This window comes from Schistocerca gregaria, chromosome 4 (genome assembly GCF_023897955.1).
Source record: "Schistocerca gregaria isolate iqSchGreg1 chromosome 4, iqSchGreg1.2, whole genome shotgun sequence".
NCBI lineage: Eukaryota > Metazoa > Arthropoda > Insecta > Orthoptera > Acrididae > Schistocerca > Schistocerca gregaria.
In genome coordinates, this window is record NC_064923.1 from 94460526 (window position 1) to 94482532 (window position 22007).

The window sequence follows — 22007 nt, forward strand, 5'->3', positions numbered from 1 at the left end:
TGTATCACAGACAGGGGCTCCTACGATAGTGTACTCAACGACGAACCTGTGTGCACGAATGACAAAACGCCATTTTTTCGGATGAATCTAGGTTCTGTTTACAGCATCATGATGGTCGCATCCGTGTTTTGCGACATCGCGGTGAACACACATTGGAAGCGTGTGTTCGTCATGGCCGTACTGGCGTATCACGCGGCGTGATGGTAAGGGGTGCCATTGGTTACACGTCTCGGTCACCTCTTGTTCGCATTGACGGCACTTTGAACAGTGGACGTTACATTTCAGATGTGTTACAATCCGTAGCTCTACCCTTTATTCGATGCCTGCGAAACCCTACAATTCAGCAGAATAATGCACGATCGCATGTTGCAGGTCCTGTACGGGCCTTTCTGGACACAGAAAGTATTCGACTGCCACCCTGGCCAGCACATTCTCCAGATCTCTCACCAACTGAAAACGTCTGGTCAATGGTGGCCGAGCAACTGGCTCGTCACAATACCCCAGTCGCTACTCTTGAAGAACTGTGGTATCGTGTTCAAGCTGCATGGGCAGCTGTACCTATACGCGCCTTCCAAGTCCTGTATCAAGGCGTATCAAGGCCGTTATTACGGCCAGAGGTGGTATTCTGGGTACTGATTTCTCAGGATCTATGCACCCAAATTTCGTGAAAATGTAATCACATGTCAGTTCTAGTATAATATATTTGTCCAATGAATACCCGTTTATCATCTGTATATTTTCTTGGTGTTGCAATTTTAATGGCTAACTAAAGCAGAGGTGACAGTAGATCTTTTGGAATGGTCACCATGTAAGTGTGGGCGTGGAAGGGTCCCACTTGCTATTTATGGAAGTGTGAATGTAGGCTTCAGTTTAGAACGGCACTTCCCGTCCAGAGAGCGGCATTTCCTCTGAGCGAGCCCCCAGCACTGCCGCTCTCCCCACGCTTCACCAGTCGACCGAGCGTCTAGCGGCAACAGCATTTTGCGCGCACTGCACACACGCGCACAGTTCTTGATCTTTCCCCATGCGATTTCCTAGTTTTTGTAGCCCCGAAGCGAGACATTCATGGTCGTCGGTTTGCTTGCCATGCACGCTTGAGTAGAATCGCAGATGTGCAGGAAATGGCCAAAAATTTTTTCATCAAGGCACTCACCGTTTTGTCTCACAGTGGGATGAATACTAACAGTTACGGCAATTATTTTTCAAATATAATGGTTCAAATGGCTCTGAGCACTGTGGTACTTAACATCTGAGGTCATCAGTCCCCTAGAACTTAGAACTACTCAAACCTAACTAAGGACAGCACACACATTCATGCCCGAGGCAGGATTCGAACGTGCGACCTTAGCGGTCGCGCGTTTCTAGACTGTAGCGCCTAGAACCGCTCGGCCTATTCGGCCGGCTTTCAAATAATAAATAGTTTACTAACTTGCTTCCCATCTGTCTCGTTTTCATTCGACTGCCCTTGTACTTAAGTTACCAAGTGAAATGCGTGCAGGCCACCAGGCGACGTTGACTCCCTCTGTGAGCAATGTTCATTATGAGCCAGCTAGTTTCAGATCAGCGCACACTCCGCCTCAGAGTGAAAATTCATTCTGATGCCCCATGCTGTGGTTAACAAGGAACAGCTTGAGTGCGAGAAGCAAAATGGCAGTGACGAAGTAAATCTTCCAGAATTCGAATCAAGAACAGCTATCAAAATGAGAAACTTAGAAATAGACTTCCCCGAAGTAGTGAAGCAACTTAAATCACTTAATAAAAGCAAGTCTTCCTGTCGAGATTGTAGACCAGTTAGGTTCCTTTTAAAGTATGTTGATGCAATAGTTCCACGCTTAACAACAACAGCTCGCTCGACGAAAGATACGAACCCAAAAACTGGAAAGTTGCACAAGTCAAACCAGTATTCAAGAAAGGCAGTAGGAGTAATCCACTAAATTACAGGCCCATATCGTCAACGTCGATATGCAGCAGAATTTTTGAACGTATATTGTGTTCGAACATTATGCACTAACTCGAAGAGAATGGTCTATTGACACACAGTCATGCCTGCGTCATTTAGAACACAACATTCTTGTGAAACACAACTAGCTCTTTACTCACACGAAATGTTGAGTGCTATTGACAAGGGATTTCAAATTGATTCCCTATTTCTAGGTCGCCAGAAAGCTTTTGACATTGTACCTCACAAGCGGCGTCTACTCAAATAGCGTGCTTGTGGAATATCGTCTGAATTACGTGACTGGATTTGTAATTTCCTGTCAGAGAGGCCACAGTTCGTAGTAATTGACGGAGAGTCTTCGAGTAAAACAAAAGTGATTTCTGTCGTTCGCAAAGGTACTGTTATAGCCATTCTGCTGTTCCTTATTTATAAAAACAAGACGATCTGAGCAGCCATCTTATGTTGTTTGCAGATGACGCTGTCGTTTAGCGTCTAGTAAAGTCATCAGAAGATACAAATAAATTGCAAAACGATTTAGAACATATATCTGTATGGTGCGAAAATTGGCAATTGACCATAAATAATGAAAAGTGTGATGTCTTCCACATGAATGCTAAAAGGAATCCGTTAAACTTCGCTTACACGATAAATCAGTCAAATATAAAGACTGTAAATGCTACTAAATACCTACAGATCACAACTGCTTAAAACGTAATTTGCCAAGAACATATAGAAAATATTGTGGGGAAAGCGAACCAAAGACTACGTTTCAATGGAAGAACACTTAGAAGATGCAATAGACCTACTAAAGAGACCGCCCACACTAAGCTTGTCCGCCGTCTTTTGGAGGGCCGCGCGGTGTGGTATGCTTGCCAGATGGGATTAACGGACTACATCGTGAACGTTCAAAGAGGAGCAGCACATTTTCCATATCGAGAAATAGGGGAGAGAGTGTTATTGATATGATACAGGATTTTCGGAGGACATCGTTAAAACAGTCACCAACTTTCTCCTCCGAATGCCAAAATATTTTATTGCCGGCGACCTACATAGGGAGAAACCATCATCATTATAAAATAAGGAAAATCAGAGCTCTCACGGAAAGATATTTGTGCTCGTTTCTTCGCGCGCTGTTCGAGAGTGAAATAATAGAGAGTTATTGTGAAGAATTCAAGACTCAATTTATAGAATCTGAACTGAATATGGCATGTGGAATGTGGAATCTGAATAGAATATTGCATCCTGCGATGTGCCGTCTGTCCATATTTGCAGCATCGAAGAAAAAGTTAATCAGCAGATCCAAAACAACAAACATTTAAAGAACACTGAATTTTCCGCACTTCGCATCGCATGTCGGAAAGTAAGCAAACTACTCCGACACGCGCCTTCACTTCATATTCTAAAAAACAACGGTCATTGAATGAGTTTAGTGCGGATCCTTCCGTGGTATTTGTCCAGCCAGGAACTGCAGTCCCCAAGGTAAACAATCTTCCAGTCTAATCTTTTGTTGAGAAGTACATACGAAGATATTCACTCGGCGAAAAAGTTAGATACAACCAATTGATGAGAACGTTTCAGAGAAAATAAGAGAGGTAACAGGCAAAAATGAAATGGGATTCGTTTTAGATGAAATTGCCGATCAGCTGCACAGATATATTTTGAATGTGTTGGTTTTTTTTTCATTGCCTGGTGAATGGGTAAAACCCATGATTTTTAAAGTGTACCAACTCGAGAAGACAAATGCCCGCACGTTACAATGAGGTGGTAAGAATGAAAGGATAGCGATTTGCACATATACAGATGGTGGTAATACCGCTACACAAGGTATAAAAGGGAAGTGCGTTTCGGAACTGTCATTTATTCTCAGGTGATTCATGCGTAAAGATTTCCGAATTGCTTATCGTCGCAAGAGAGGAATTACTTAGAACGCGGTATGGTTGTTGCAGCTAAACGCATGGGACATTCCATTTCGGAAATAGTTAGGGAATTCAGTAATGTGAGATCCACGGTGTGAAGAGTGTCCCGAGAATACCAAAGTTCAGGCATTACCTCTCACCACGAACAAAGTAGTGGCCGACGGCATTCACTTAACTGCCGACACCAGTGGCGTTTGCATAGAGTTGTCAGTTCTAACAAACAAGCAACAGTGCGTGAAATAACCGCAGATATCAACATGGAAGGTACGACGGATGTATCCGTTAGGACAGTGCTGCGAAATTTGGAGATAATGGGCTGTGCAGCGGACGACCGACGCGAGTGCCTTTGCTAACCGCACGACCTCACCAGCAGAGCCTCTGCTGGGCTCGTCGCCATATCGGTTGGAACCTAGACAACTGGAAAACCGTCGTCTGGTCAGATGACTTCCGATTTCTGGCCTGGTCAGATGAGTTCCGATTTCAGTTGGTAAGAGCTGAAGGTAAGGTTCGAGTAAGGCGCATACCCCATGAAGCCGTGGACCCAAGTAGTCAACAAGGCACTTTGCAAGCTGATGGTGGTTCCATAATGGTTTGGGCTGTATTTACATGGAATGGAGGGGGTCCTTTGGTGCAACTGAACCGATCGTTGACTGGAAATGATTATAGAGACCATTTCCAGCCATTCATGGATTTCCCAAAGAACGATGGAATTTTCATGGATGAAAATGCACCATCTTACTGGATCAAAGTTGTTCGCGATTGGTTTGAAGAACGTTCTGGACAATTCAAGCAAATGATTTGGCTACCCAGATCGCCCAACGCGAATCCCTTCGAATATTTATGGGACACAATCGAGAGGTCAGATCCTGTACAAAATCCGTGCACTGGCAATACTTTCAGAATCATGGACTGCTAAAGACGTAAAATGGCTCAGTATTTCTATAGGGAATTTTCAACGACATGGACTCAACAAGTCCATGTCGCCCGCCGCTGTAGCCTAGTGGTTCTAGGCGCTTCAGTCCGGAACCGCGCTGCTGCTACGGTCACAGGTTCGAATCCTGCCTCGAGCATGGATGTGTGTGTTGTCCTTAGGTTAGTTAGGTTTAAGTAGTTCTAAGTCTATGGGACTGATGACCTCAGATGTTAAGTCCCATAGTGCTTAGAGCCATTTGAACCATTTGCTGAGTCCATGCCACGTTGAGTTGCTGCACTACAACGCGGAAAAGGAGGTTCGACCCGATATTAGGAACTGTCCCACGACTTTTGTCACCTCAGTCATTCACTGACTCATGTACGAACGGATGGCCAGGGAAGACAATACAAACAAGTGAGACATGGGGTGACTAATCAAGCAAGCTACAGGATTTCGGCTTTCCAACGTTTGAACCTCATTCACGTGAGACGTATTGCACTTGGTCTACGACGTGTTTTGGAAGTATCAGGGAGAATTAATACGTGGTATATGACTTCACTGCTGCTCCGAAAAGGATTCTGGAAAAGGCTCCCAGTTGTAGAGTTTTGTGTCAAGAAATGACAGGGGTGAACCTTCCACAGTTTCTTGTGACCAGAAGGTGGGATACGCGGATAAGATGGTCTTCTTGAGCGAAGACGTCGATACAATCAAACACTTCCTTTGTGCCCTTGACTCAATAAACGCAGCCGTCATCAAGCAGAACCAACAATTAGTCAACAACAAAGACCTACAGCTACAATTTTTTGCACTGTATGGCTAAAAAGTATCTGCCTGACGCGATTCAGAGTTTGGAAGATGAAGGTACTTAGTAGGAGGCACAGTGGCAGACGTTGAGGCATCTTACGAACATGCTTGATGGATTTCAAAATGGTTCAAATGGCTCTGAGCACTATGGGACTTAACTTCAGAGGTCATCAGTCCCCTAGAACTTAGAACTACTTAAACCTAACAAACTTAAGGACATCACACACATCCATGCCCGAGGCAGGATTCGAACCTGTGACCATAGCAACAGCGCGGTTCCAGATTGTAGCGCCTAGAACAGCTTGATGGATTTACTACTGACAAATTCGAATTAAATTTGAAGACAATGCAGATTTGAAAGTCTTGGGAACTCTCAATGAACTTCCTTTACGAATGCTGACAAGATATGCTCCATTGGTTTCTATAAACGCAGAGCTGAGTTTCTCCATACGTAAGGAACTGTGGAACTCAACACACTAGCGACTCAGCGTCAAAAAGCATTGAAATGGAGTGTGTGATCCAGTATAACAAAATGTTGAAATGTGTGTGAAATCTTATGGGACTTAACTGCTAAGGTCATCAGTCCCTAAGCTTACACACTACTTAACCTAAATTATCCTAAGGACAAACACACACAACCATACCCAAGGGAGGACTCGAACCTCCGACGGGATCAGCCGCACCATTATAACAGAACCATGTAAATGGGACGAAGAAAATTAATGTATCTGGTTCAAATCTAAATAAAGTAATTTCATCAACAGCTTCATCGCACCCTTCTGCGTGTATTAATTTTTTCGGAAACTTTTGCTCACTTTAGCTGATCACAATTTACACCTGAATGCGCGAACTCTCGCGCTAAGAGCACTTTGCTCACAGAAATTTTAAAACACAGCATTTTGTTAACAATGCGTACGGGATTCTCGTTCCTTCAGCAGCTGGGTTTCATACGTGTCCCATTCCGCGCAAATTGTGTTGTGTTAGTATGCGCGTGTCTCTCGCCTGTTATCGCCTTGCGACATTTAGCTCATCGCGCAGTTCTCGAACTAAATATTCATATTTTGTAAAATGTCATTTTATGTGTATTGCTCTTGGTTTATTGTGACTTTTATTACACACATCAAAAATAGTTTTGCATCACATCGGTTCCGAGAGTTCCGGAACCTGTACAGAAAATTAGAAAAGTGATCAACATAAACATCATCGTATTGTTCATGAAAACCACACATTGCATTTTGTACCATCATACAACGAGACCTTCAGACATGGTGGTCCAGATTGCTGTACACACCACTACCTCTAATATCCAGTAGCACGTCCTCTTGAGTTTATGCATGCCTGTATTCGTCTTGGCATACTATCCACAAGTTCATCAAGGCACTGTTGGTCCAGATTGTCCCACTCCTCAACGGCGATTCGGCGTAGATCCCTCAGAGTGGTTGACGGGTCGTCCATAACCAACCCTTTTCAATGTATCCCATGCAGGGTTCATGTCTGGACAAAATGCTGGCCACTCTAGTCGAGCGATGTCGTTATCCTGAAGGAAGTCATTCACAAGATGTGCACGATGGGGGCACGAACTGTCGTCCATGAAGACGAATGCCTCGCCAATATGCTGCCGATGTGGTTGCACTATCGGTCGGAGCATGCCACTCACGTATCGTACAGCCGTCACGGCGCTTTCCATGAGCACCAGAGGTTTACGCCGGGCGCACATAATGCCACACAAAAACATCAGTAAACTTCCATCTTGCTGCACCCGCTGGACAGTGTGTCTAAGGCGTTCAGCGTGTCCAGGTTGCCTTCAAACACGTCTCCGACGAATGTCTGGTTGAAGGCGTATGCGACACTTAGCGGTGAAGATAACGTGGTGCCAATCATGAGCGATCCATTCGGCATGTTGTTGGGACCATCTGTACCGCGTTGCATGGTGTTGTTGTTGCAAAGATGGACCTCGCCATGGACGTAAAGAGTGAAGTTGCTCACCATGCAGTCTACTGCGCACAGTTTGAGTCGTAAGACAACGTCATGTGCCCGCACGAAAAGCATTATTCAACATGGTGGCGTTGTTATCAGGGTTCCTCCGAGCCATAATCCATAGGTAGCGGTCATCCACGGCAGTAGTAGCACTTGGGCGGCCTGAGCGAGGCATGTCATCGACAGTTCCTGTCTCTCGGTATCTCCTCCATGTCGGAAGAACATAGTTTTGGTTCACTCCGAGACGCCTGGCCACTTTCCTTGTTAAGAGTCCTTCCTGGCACAAAGTAAAAATGCGGGCGCGATAGAACAGCAGTAACGACCGTCTAGGAATGGTTGAACAACAGACCTCACTAGCCGTGTACCTCCTTCCTGGTGGAATGACTGGAACTGATAGGCTATCGGGCCCCCTCCGTCTAATAAGCGCTGCTCATGTGTGCTTGTTCATATCTTGGGGCGGGATTGGTGACATCTCTGAACAGTCAGAGGACTGTGTCTGTAACACAATATCCATAGTCAACGTCTGTTTGAGGAGTTCTGGGAACCGGGGTGATGCAATACTTTTTTGATGTGTGTATGTAAATGGTTCAAATGGCTCTGAGCACTATGGGACTGAACATCTATCGTCATCAGTCCCCTAGAACTTAGAACTACTTAAACCTAACCAACCTAAGATGTGTGTATTTACGAAGGCTAACAATATATGAAATGAATAAAATGACATTATTGTGTATTCTTGGAGATGGATATACAAGAAGACAAAATTTCGGCGGAGGACTACAATCCAAAATCTGTCTTATCCTCTACAGGAAGTTATAAAACGATTTACCCACTAACTGAACTTCCAAGCGCTGCAAACCCAGTGGTGTATGTCAAATCTGTCCGAGAACCAAAAATCGGAAGACAGAGATGTACAGGGTGGCAATTATTGAAATGAACAGACAAGCACGTAGATCAGTTTCAAACGAAGGCGTGCATACACGTCACTGCAAATATTCGGACTTAGGTTATGACATGTTCGATACGTCTGCGATCATTGGCGACGATGTGTCGCTGACGAATGGCGAATTTCTTCACGACACGCTGAAGTGTCGGAACATCGATGCTGTCGATGACCCCTGAATGGCTGTCTTCAGCTCAGCAGTGATTTTCAGGTTACTGCTCTACACCTTGTCTTTAATACAGCCCTACAAAAACGAGTCGCAAGTATCCTGATCCAGATAATATGGCACCCAATCGAGGCCATGCCGCTGGCCTCTCGGTATCCCAGAGCCAGAATGCGGTCCACAAAGTGCTCTTTCAGGACATCAAACACTCTCCTGCTTCGATGGGGTCAAGCTCCATCTTGTATGAACAACATTCTCGAAATCAGGGTGACTTCGGATAACGGGGATGAAATCATCTTTCAAAACCTGAGCGTACCATTCGGTAGTCACCATGTCATGAAGAAATATCGCACCGGTTATTCTTTGACTGGACACTGCATACCACAAAGTCACCCGTTGAGGGTGAAGATACCTCTCGATTGCGAAATGCGGATTCTCAGTCGCTAGATGCGCCAGTTTTGCTTACTGACGAACCCATCCAAACGAAAGTGAGCCTCGTCGCTAAAGGAAATAATACAGCGCAGACCAATTCCCGTCGTTCCCTGCGGCCAACCGCGGAATTTGAATGTCGTAAGGCAAACCTTCCAGAAGTTGTGACGATCTTATGCCATAGAGTTCAATAATTGTCATCCTGTATGTATTCACTGACAAAAATTTTTGTATAATCGACATGTTGTAACGTTATGTGATATGTTTAAAGCTCAGATGTACGGCGAAGATCAAGTCATAAAAGTTAAATAATAAGAAACACCTGTTCCTTTTTTTGAATTTTTTTATACGTGCCTTGAAGACTGGCGATTTGAACTGTTCTAAGATTACCGTGGAGAACAGAAATGTTTTGATCATTTTATATTGCAAATGAATTTTTTAAGTAGTAAAATATGCGTGTTTTATTATAAAAATAACAAAAAGATACTAATATAACAACGCAAACAATCATTTTTTGACAAAATCATGTAACTGAATAGATAAAAAAATCCACTCACCAAGCGACGGCAGAACATACACATAAAAGAAGGTGATAATTAGGCAAGCTTTCGGAGCCATCTTCAGGCAGGAGGGTTCAAGGGGAATCAAGAGGGATGAAGGAAGAGGATTTTCTTTTTCATCCCGTCTGGTAAATCCTCCCTAACTTGTAGTTCTTTTCCCACACCTTTTAGTTCACCCCTCTTCCTTCTCTTTCAACCCTTCTACCTGAAGAAGGAGCCAGAGTCCGAAAGCCTGTCTGCTTATAACATGATTTTACGTGTATGTTCTGCCGCCGCTTGGTGAGTAGATTTTATATCTCTCCAAAACACAAACCACACATTGGATACATTTTAGACTGCTTGTTGAGTGTGAGCAAAAAGCTCGACGGGCGACCGGTCAAGTAACTTTTAAAGGTGCGAGTTCTATCAGGTTGAAATCCTTTCAGTAGTAGTTACCAACAGACACTACATTTGAAACAACAAATAATAATTTACATAATTCGTTACTGACACAACTGAAGTACGCCATGTTTTTCGTTAGACTGTTATTGCTAAAGGATAATTCTTTTTCCATTAATCTGTTACCGTGTGTGATTAGTTTCGTTACTGTACCTGTAGCACGCACAAGAGTACCATCTGCTTTGAAGTAATCTGGGGCCCCCTCGGAAGGCCACGCTACTTTTCTACGCTACTGGCCATTAAAACTGCTACACCAAGAGGAAATGCAATGATGAACGGGTATTCATTGCACAAATATATTATACTAGAACTGACATATGATTACATTTTCACGCTATCTGGTTGCATAGATCCTGAGAAATCAGAACCCAGGACAACCACTTCTGGCCGAAATATAGGCCTTGGTACACCGGGGCATTGAGTCAAACAGAGCTTGGATGGCGCGTACAGGTACAGCTGCCCATGCAGCTTCAAGACGATACCACAGTTCATCAAGAGAAGTGACTGGGGTATTGTGACGAGCCAGTTGCTCGGCCACAATTGACCAGACGTTTTCAATTTGTAAGAGATCTGGAGAATTTGCTGGCCAGGGCAGCAGTCGAACAGTTTCTGTATCCCGAAAGGCCCGTACAGGACCTGCAACATGCGGTCGTGCATTATCCTGCTGAAATGTAGGGTTTCCCAGGGACTGAATGAAGGGTAGAGCCACGGGTCATAACACATCTGAAATGTAACGTCCACTGTTCAAAGTGCCGTCAATGCGAGCAAGAGGTGAGCGAGACGTGTAGCCAATGGCACCCCACACCATCACGCCAGGTGATACGCCAGTATAGCGATGACGAATACACACTTCCAATGTGCATTCACCGCTATGTCGCCAAATTCGGATGCGACCACCATGATGTTGTAAACAGGACTTGGATTCGTTCGAAAAAATGACGTTTTGCCATTGGTGCACCTAGGTTTGTCGTTGAGTACACCATAGCAGGCGCTCCTGTCTGTGATGCAGCGTAAAGGGTAACCTGAGCCACATATGAGAATGCAGGCTTTCCCGGCGAATCTTGATGATAAATTCTTCTCGGGTTGACAGCCGAGTCAATGCGTTGTTCTCCAGCAACGTTTCAGCAAGTTTCTTACTTGCCATCTTCAGGCGAAGTGACTCGGCTGTCAATCCGAGAAGAATTTATCAACCTGAGCCACGGTCTCCGAGCTGATAGTCCATGCTGCTGCAAACGTCGTCGAACTGTTCGTGCATATGGTTGTCGTCTTGCAAACATCTTCATCTGTCGACTGATGGATCAAGACGTGGCTGCACAATCCGTTACAGCCATGCGGATAAGATGCCTGTCATCTCGACTGCTAGTGATAGAGGCCCTTGGGATCCGCACGGCGTTCCGTATTACCGTCCTAAGCACACCGATTCCATATTCTGCTTACAGTCACTTGATCTCGACCAATGCGAGCAGCAATGTCGCGATAAGATAATCCGCAATCGCGATAGGCTACAATCCGACCTTTATCAAAGTCAGAAACATAATGGTACGCATTTCTCCGCCTTACACGAGGCATCACAGCAACGTTCCCCAGGCAACGCCGGTCAACTGGTGTTTGTGTATGAGAAATCGGTTGGAAACTTTCCTCATGTCAGCACGTTGTAGGTGTCGCCACCGGCGCCAACCTTGAGTGAATGCTCGGAGAAGCTTATCATCTGCATATGACAGCATCTTCTTCCTGTCGGTTAAATTTCGCGTCTGTAGCTCGCCATGTTCGTAGTGTAGCGATTTTAATGGCCAGTAGTGTATTTTGGTATGCAGAAGCCTTACACTGGGTGTAACAGCTGTTGAACGTGGCCTACGTTGCCGCAGGTGCGCTGGCGAGCTGCGCTGTGGCCCGCGTGGACGACTCTGCCCCGCCGTGGCTGTACGGGCCGGCCCAGCCTGACTCGGAGTGCCCCGCGTACTGCGGCAGTAAGTGCGGCGCCGCGTGCGTGCGCTGCGAGTGCCCCGAGCAGTGCGTGCAGAACTACGACCCGGTGTGTGCGCGCTGCGAGGCCGGACAGCCACAGACCTTCCCCAACTGCTGCGCCTGGCACAGGGCCGTCTGCCGCTTCCGCAGGCGTGAGTACCGCCCGGCGTAGTTTCTTTTTCCTTTATTGTGATTTCATTCCCCTGTCCCATATGGGCAGGGGAGGGCTGTCAGCGGCACAATGCGCCACTCTTCAGCCGAGAGACAAGACAACTAAGACAAGAATAAAACGTTACATATATAATGCGATAAAAAAATGGGAACATAAAACAGATTAGCCGGCCGAAGTGGCCGAGTTGTTCTAGGCGCTACAGTCTGGAACCGCGCGACCGCTATGGTCGCAGGTTCGAACCCTGCCTCGAGCATGGATGTGTGTGATGTCCTTAGGTTAGTTAGGTTTAAGTAGTTCTTAGTTCTAGGGGACTGATGACCTCAGAAGTTAAGTACTGTAGTGCTCAGAGCCATTTGAACTATTTAAAAACAGAGTAAGGGGAGACATGGAGACATTCATGAGAGGACAATTAAAAAAGCCATCATGAAGTTAAAAAACACAGTTGGCAATTTGTAAAACACAAAGAAGACACTGAATGCAGATGCACAGGTTAAAAGTCGGCCACAGTATTAAAAACACTCCAGAACAACACACTTAAAACCCCTTGGAGCACACACAATGAAGAATAAAACTTCCAGGTGGGACCTGCCAAGGGAGAGGACGGAGAGGATGGAAAAGGAGGGGAGAGTAAGGGGCAGTAGGGGAGGCGGCGAGATGAAGAGAGTAGGGGCGTCAGTGGGTACACCAAGAGGCAGGAGACTGGTGGGGCCAGAAATAAAGAGGGAAGACAAGGCAGGATGGAGTGCAGGGACACTGAAAGGCAGCACAAGAGAGGGAGGGGGAATAGAAGGGGGAAACTGCTCAGGAGAAGAGAGGGGGAGGAGAGGCAGCCCTGAGGAGGAGGCAGGAAGATGGGGTTAGAGTTGGTAGGAAGGGTAGATGTCAGGGCGAAGCTCATCGTCTGGGATGGGTAGATGGTGGAAGTTGCGTTGGGAAAGTAGTCGGAGGGTGTGGAGATGGAGAGAGGGTGGGACACAACGTTAAAGGCGCGGCAACAGGTTGGGGGTGGAGAGGAAGGGAGACAGCAGGGGGTGAGGGGGATGAATGCAGTAGACAATATATAGTGTGCGGATGTGTTCAAGGAAAAGGAGACCACCCGGTGTAGGACTGGTGGCATTATATAAATATTTTTCCTTCGATATATTGATATTTTGAAGTAGATCATTATCGGCTCTAGCTATATCGAAATATCGAAAAAATCGACATACAGGCCTATAAATATATCTGCTCCACATTGTAAATATACTGCCAGTTTTAGAGTTGTATATAAGTTATTATTAGATATTCTGTACATCAACAAGATAGCAGCATGCTTATCCCCTTAGAGCAAGAATTGAAAGGAAAACGAATGCACGTTCACGCTTGGCGATAACTACTTTGCTAACAATCGTAACTGCATGTAAGTGGCACAATAAAACGTGTCCGTCGTTCGGTTTTGTCTGGAACACTTCATGTTGATTTACCTGGTTTTTTTTTTCGTTTCTGCAAACACCAGCGACCTAGTAGTTGTAGTTTCAAAACTTCATGGAATAGTTAAACATTGCAGTTTGTGTTGGCAGAGCCGGGTGCCGATTACGTCAGCACTTACCGTCACACGTTCAGCCCACTGCAAAGACCAATCTCGTCATTTATATTTTTGCTCATCATTTTCAGCATCTGTTTTTGAACAATGCTAATGAGAAGAAACGGCACACTAGACGCGTTAATTTTATTTTTTAATTTTTTTAACGTAACTGGTACTCTATTTCAAATGGCTTTGAGCACTACCGGACTTAACATCTGAAGTCATCAGTCCCCTAGAACTTAGAACCACTTAAACTTAACTACCCTAAGGACATCACACACATCCATGCCGAGGCCGGATTCGAACCTGCGACCATTGCAGTCGCGCGGTTCCGGACTGAAGCGCCTAGAACAGCTCGGCCACCGCGGCTGGCGTGTGCTATTTCTTCACATTCATAATCTCGTTATTCCATTCACATCACCATCCCCCTCCCCCCTCATTCATTTGCATTTCTTCTTTGTACCACCTATACTTGCTTCCCACAGTCAAGAGGGAAAGACTGGACGGGATGAAAGCTCAAAAAGTAGTAAGACTTCTTCACACAGTGAAAGTAAAATCTTTTTAGCTCCCTCCAACTGTTTTCATGCGATTTTTACAGCCCCCTCTCCATCAGTACTTCCAGTCTTCCTGGTCTTTTTCACCTGCATTTGCTTCCTCACATTTCTACTTCATAACCACTTCACTAGTAATCGACATGGGCAGGCTTAGAAAGGCTGACATGTCACTTATAGGATTTCTTGTTCAGGTGACATCCAGTGAGACTAGTCACTGAGTTCTACTGACCACTCTGTTCTCCTGTTATGGGTGTCTGCTGACAATACAATATTCTCCACCTCCTGTCATACTGGTGTGTCTGCCTCTCGTGACATTCAGTGGTCAATTACTAGTTTCATAGGAATGTGAGGATATTTTTGATCAGCTAGTGTATATATGGTGTCTCACTTTTACTGTCATAGATGCACAGTGCAAAAAACAAAGTATGTGTGTAGAGGGTGGCTATGTTACGAAGATGTTCATGATTTCATTTCACAAGGTAACCTCCACCACATGTCACATGTTTACACTAGTACTGGAAGTAAGGATATGTAATAATTCCTAACTTATGTAATCAGTATGTCACAGCTGTACTCACGCACTACAGCTCACAGAGATACCCATTGGTGCTGCATACCCGCAGCTCTTCTTTTACTGACTTAATCGAACAATCTCCCCTACTTGTTTCAATTGCTCACCATCATTCCTCTACATTTATGAGTAGTGCAGTCATTGTTATTTGGCTTCGGATTCATGGTACAATTTGTGGATAAGAACAAGAATGTATGATAACATATTATTCAGTTTATTGAGAAAACGTACGACGTTCTTTATCTGTAACATATGCGTTTTTATACAATTTTCCCATGAAAGTCTTAGCAGATGTTGCACTTTCTTACACTTTTGATAGTTGTTGTTTCACATTTTTGACAACTCAGTTGTTGCATTTTTTATGTCAAGCTAATTGTTGCATGTTTATGTCAAACTAATTTTTGCACTTTAATGTCAAACTAAACAGCTCCACAGTTGGCAGTATAAATACTTAACATGGGAAAAAATATACAACACTAGGAACATAATAATATGACTTGGATGTTTGGTGGCAGGAAAACTATAAATGCTGATAACCTTGCCACTGAGTATACATAAGGTTCAAAACAATAAAATTAATCCAACTGTTAAGCCACATACAATATATGCAGTTCACACATGGATACAAAGTGTACAATCAATGCACACTAACGCACATACTTACATCTACTGGGAGACAATTATTGAACTACATGGAGAAGGAGTAAATTAGTTACAAACTGCAGTGTGCACATACTTCATTCAACATGTAAAAGTCACTACAGATATTCGGATTTAGGTCATGACATGTTCGATATGCCTGTAATCATTATCGATGATGTGACACAGATGAATAGCGAAATTGTGCATGATTACTGAACTATCAGAACACTGATGCTATCGATGACATTCTGAATGGATGATTTTAGCTGTGCAATTATTGCTCTACATCTTGTCTTTAATATAGCCCTACAAACACGAGTCCCAATTGTCCAGGTCCAGAGAATATAGCGGCCAATCGATGCCCATGTCAGGGGCCTCAGGATATCCCAGAGCAAGAATGCAGTCCCCAAAGTGCTCCTCCACGACATGAGACACCCTCTGGCTTCGATGGGGTCAAACTCCGTCTTGCATGATCACATCATGTCGAATTCAGGGCTACTTTGGATAATGGGGATTAAACCATACTTAACATGTGAAAAAATATACAACACTAGGAACAAGATACAGATTATCTGGCTGTTTTCCATGAGTTCCTTGCGGAGTGGGGGAGTGGCTATGTACGTAAAAAAACAGTGTTCCATTTGAGTACATAGACTTATCACGGCTCTGCACTGAACACATATTTGAATGTTGTTCCCAGGCAGTTGAATTTCGTGATACTCAATGTCTAACTGTTGTTGTTTATAGGTCCCCTAACTCTGACTTTAGAGCATTTCTGCTCAAGCTAGAGAGGGTTCTTGATTCACTTTGCAGGAAGTGTTAGAAATTATTCATATGTGGTGACTTCAATATAAATTTTGTGTATGATGGTGGAAGAAGAAGGATGTTGGTAGATCACCTAAATTCATATGATCTGATGCAGACTGTTTCTTCCAACTAGGGTGCAGGGGAACAGTAGCACAAACATAGACAATATTTTTATTCACTCTTCCTTACTAGATAGGCATTCTGTCAGTAAAAGGGTTAATGGCCTTTCAGACCATGGAGCACAAATTATAACACTAAAAGGCTTTTTACTCAAACAAATGTCACATATAATTACAAACTATGTAGGAAAGTTAATCCATCAGCAATAGAGAGTTTTTAACACCTCGTCAAAGAACAAGAGTGGCAGGATGTTTATAGTGTTGACAACATAGATGACAAATATAATGCTTTCCTTGACACGTTTCTCATTGCTCTTTTTTTATTTATTTATTGTTCTGTGGGACCACATTAAGGAGAAGTCTCCATGGCCATGGAACAAGTCAATACATGAAATTATAACAGGATTGTAGAAACAGATAAAATGAAATATGAGAAACATATTCAGTTGTAGATTGTAGAAACATGTAAAATGAAATATAACAAACATATTCAGGCGACAAGTCGTTAGTTTAAATATAGAAAACCAAGAATGTAACACTGGAATTTGCTTAATTTTTTAGTTCTTCCAGGAGCTCCTCGACAGAATAGAAGGAGTGAGCCACGAGGAAACTCTTCAGTTTGGACTTAAAAGTGCTTGGGCTACTGCAAAGATTTTTGGGTTCTTGTGGTAGCTTATTGAAAATGGATGCAGCAGAATACTGCACTCCTTTCTGCACAAGAGTCAAGGAAGTGCATTCCAAATGCAGATTTGATTTCTGTCTAGTATTAACTGAGTGAAAGCTGCTAACTCTTGGGAAGAAGCTAATATTGCTAACAACAAACGACATTAAAGAAAATATATACTGTGAGGGCAATGTCAAAATTCCCAGACTATTGAATAGGGGTCGACAAGAGGTTTTCGAACTTACATCACACATTGCTCGAACAGCCCGTTTTTGAGCCAAAAATAACCTTCTTGAACCTCAAGAAATAATACCATATGACATAAGCGTATGAAAATATGCGAAGTAGACTACTTTTCGTGTTGAAATGTCACTTATTTCAGATACTGTTCTAATGGTAAATAAAGCGGCATTTAGTTTCTGAACGAGATCCTAAACATGGGCTTTCCACAACAGCTTACTATCTATCCGAATGCCTAGGAACTTGAACTGTTCCGTCTCGCTTATAATATGCCCATTCTGTCTGATTAAAATATCAGTTCTTGTTGAATTGTGAGTTAGAATCTGTAAAAACTGAGTCTTACTGTGATTTTGCATCAAATTATTTTCCACAAGTCACAAACTTATTTCATGAACTACATTATTTGATAATGTTTCAATATTACACACAAGATCCTTCACTACCAAGCTGGTCATCAGCAAACAGAAATATTTTTGAATCACCTGTAATACTAGAAGGCATATCATTTATATAAATAAGAAACAGCAGCGGCCCCAGCACCGACCCTTGGGGAATGCCCCATTTAACAGTGCCCCATTGGGACTGACCATCACTACCACTCTCAATACTGCGGAGAATTACCTTCTGTTTTCTGTTCTTAAAGTAAGAGGCGAATCAATTATAAGCTACGCCCCTTACTCCATAATGGTCCAACTTATGCAGTAATATTTTGTGGTCAACACAGTCAAAAACCTTCGTTAAATCAAAGAAAACACCTAAATTTCGCAACGTTTTATTTAATTCATCCAAAACCGCACAGAGAAAAGAGACTATAGCATTTTCAGTTGTTAAGCCATTTAAAACCAAACTGTACATTTGACAGCAAATTATGTGAATTTAAATGCTCCAGTAACCTTGTTTATACAACCCTCCCGATAACTTTAGCAAACACCGATGGCATAGAAATAGGTCTATAATTGTCAACATTATCCCTGTCTCCCTTTTTATAAAGTGGCTTCACTACCGAGTACTTTAATCGGTCAGGAAACCGACCACTCCTAAAGGAAAAGTTTCAGATATGGCTAAGTACTGGGCTAACATACATGGAACAATACTTCAGTATTCTGCTAGATACCCCGTCATATCCACGGCAGTTCTTGGTCTTTAATGATTTAATTATTAACTCAGTCTCCCTCTTGTCAGTATCATGGAGGGATATTTCAGGTAACAGTCTCGGAACACTTTTTTCTACGAGCGCTAGGTTTCTATTTAGTTCACCTGCTATATTCAGAAGATGATTATTAAATACTGTACATATATGCGACTTATCAGTAACACGGACATTCCCACTACGCAGTGATTCTATATCCTCGACCTGTCTCTGCAGACCAGCCACTTCCTTTACGACTGACCATATGGTTTTAATTTTATCCTGAGACTTAGCTATTCTATCTGCATACCACACACTTTTTGCCTTCCTAATAACTTTTTTAAGCACCTTACAATACTGTTTGTAATGGGCTGCTGCATTTAGATTGTGACTGTTTCTAATGTTTTGATATAATTGCCCCTTTGTTCTACAAGATATTCTTATCCCTTTAGTCAGCCACGCAGGCTGCCTGTTTGTGCTAGTACCCTGTTTTGAACGTTCTAACGGAAAGCAACTTTCAAAGAGCACGAGAAAAGTCTTGAGGAAAGCATTATATTTATCGTCTATCGTATGAGCACTATAAACATCTTGCCACTCTTGTTCCTTGATAAGGTTTACAAAAGTCTCTACAGCAACTGGACCAGCTTTCCTAAAAAGTTGGTAACTATATTTAACATGTGTTGCAGCACAAAAATCTTTTAGACTTAAAATTTGTGCAATATGATCTGAAAGACCATTCACGTTTTTGCTAACAGAATGCCCTTCTAGTAATGAGGAATGAACAAAAATATTGTCTATGGTTGTTCTACTGTTCCCTTGCACTCTCGTTGGAAAGAATACGGTTTGCATAAGATTATACGAATTAAGGAGGTCTACCAGCATCCTTTTCCTTGCACAATCACTTATAAAATTAATATTGAAGTCACCACATATAACTAGCTTTTTGTATTTCCTATAAAGTGAACCTAGAGCCTCCCTTAGCTTTAGCAAAAATGTTGTGAAATCGGAGTCTGGGGATCTATAAATAACAACAGTAAGAAGTTTAGCTCCACTAAATTTAACCACGCCTGCACAACATTCAAACACCTTTTCAGTGCAGTACTTTGAAACATTAATTGACTCAAATGGGATACCGTTTTTCACATACATGGCTACTCCCCCACACCACAAAGAGCTCCTTGAAAAGCTGCCAGCCAACCTGTATCCTGGTAAAGGAAGTCTCTGAATTATCTCCTTTTTTAAGAAGTGTTCAGATATACAAATAATTTCAGAGTCAACATCTATAAGCAGTTCACTGACTTTATCTCTAATACCCTGTATATTTTGATGAAATATATTAATTCCCTCATTAATCGGATACCTAAGCTTTGTCGAAAGTGGTTTCTTTGTTAGAGAGACTTCCCTTAAGCAGGAATACCTATCAGCTGACTTCAATCTAAAAAAGATACAGCTCTAACACCCACAACTACCGGAATTTTCCCATGAGTGATCCCACCACCCCCACCTATGCTGTCACCTATAAGCTTTGCCAACCTCCCCTTTCCATACCTTTGACAGTTTCTATCCATTAGAACGTCCAAAACGGGGTACTAGCAGTAATAGGCAGCCCATTTGGCTGACTAGTGGGATAAGGATATCATGTAAAACTAAGTGGGTATTATATCAAAACGTTATAAGTAGTCACAAATAAGCTACAGTAGGGTGTTTAAAAATGTTATTAGGAAGGCAAAGAGTATGTGGTATGCAAATAGAATAGCTAATTCACAGGATAAAATTAACACCATATGGTCAATTGTGAAGCAAGGGTTTGGTCAGCAGCACAAGATTGACGACATAAAGTCATTGCATAGTTAAAATACTTCTGAATCTGATAAATCAGATATATGTGCAGTACTTAACAATCATTTTCTGAGCATTGCTGGTGAGTTAAACAAAAATTTACTTTCTACAGGCAATCATATAACTTTCTCAGCAGATGCCTTTATGAGATTGATGTCTGAAATACTCCTCTGTGATACAGACAAGGGGGAGATTGACTCAATAATTAAATCACTGAAGAATAAGGACTCTGATGGTTATGGCTGAGAGCTTAGAAGAGTATGAAAGTGCTGTGTTGCACTTATTAGCCCCGCATTTAGCCATATTTGTAATTTTGTCGTTAGAAATGGTCAGTTTCCTTAACGATTAAAGTACTCAGTAGTAAAGTCGCTTTATGAAAAGGGAGAAAAGGATAATGATGACAATTTTAGACTTATTTCTATGCCATCAGTGTTTTTGCTAAAATTATTAAAAAGGTTGTGTATGTAAGGATAATTAATCATTTTATATTGCACGATTTGCTATCAAATGTACTGTTCGGCTTTAGATGTCGTTTAACAATGGAAAATATTCACTCTCTCTGTGAGGTACTGGATGGGTTAAACAAAAGGTTTCGAAAGCTACACCGCTTTTTTAAATTTTACTGAGGCGTTTGATTGTGTTGATTGCAAAATATTGCTCCAGAAGTTGGACGATTATGGAATACGGGGAGTACCTCACAATTGGTTCACCTCTTACTTTAAGAACAGACAGAAAAAAGGTCATTATTCAGTGTTGATGATGGCTGTGATGTGGGGACACTCCTGTTCCTTATTTATGTAAATGATATGCCCTCTAGTATTACAGGTAATTCTAAAATATTTCTGTTTGCTGATGACACTAGCTTGGTAGTAAAGAATGTTTGTGCAACATTGGCCTGGTTTCAAATAGTGAAGTTCATGACCTAAGTTCATGGCTTGTAGAAAATAAACTAACACTACAGTTTTTACAGTTTCTAACATACAATTCAACAAAACCAGATGTTTTAATTTCACAGAATGGGCATATGATTAGTGAAACTTAACGGTTCAAATTTCTAGGTGTTCAGATAGGAAACTGTCGTGGAAAGCCCACGTTCAGGATCTTGTTCAAACGCTTAATGTGCCATTTTTACTATTCGAACGGTATCTGAAGTGAATGATCGTTCGACACGAAAACTAGTCTACTTTGCTGATTTTCATTGGCTTCTGTCGTGTGGTATTATATTTTGGGATAACTCTTTCCCTTCTAAAAGAATATTTTTGGCTGAGAAACGGGCAGTTCGGGCAATAAGTGGTGTAAATTTAAGAACCTATTGTCGACCCTTGTTCACGAATCTGGGTATTTTGACACTGGCCTCTCAATATATATATTCCTTACTGTCATTTCTTGTTAACAATATTAGCTTATTCCCAAGAATAAGCTTTCACTCAGTTAATACTCGGCAGAAATCAAACCTGCATTTGGTTAGGACTTCCTTAACTCTTGTACAGATAGGCGTTCAGTATACTGCAGCATCCATTTTCAATAAACTACCGCTCGAATTAAAAAATCTTAGCAGGAATCCACGTGCTTTCAAATCGAAATTGTGTCGAAGAGGTCCTTGAAATTAAGCTGATTCTTGTTGTATTATTGATTGCGTTTGCTTAAACTTAACGATTA

General features: G+C 42.6%; 1 protein-coding gene across 1 annotated transcript in view; it reads left to right on the forward strand.

The window, feature by feature from the left end:
• The window catches only part of LOC126267534 (uncharacterized), a 65770-nt gene that overhangs the window by 13339 nt on the left and 30424 nt on the right, over nt 1-22007 (forward strand). The window contains exon 2 of the mRNA XM_049972836.1: nt 11948-12199. Coding sequence (XP_049828793.1) covers nt 11948-12199 — 252 coding nt within the window. The remainder of the gene's footprint in view (nt 1-11947; nt 12200-22007) is intronic.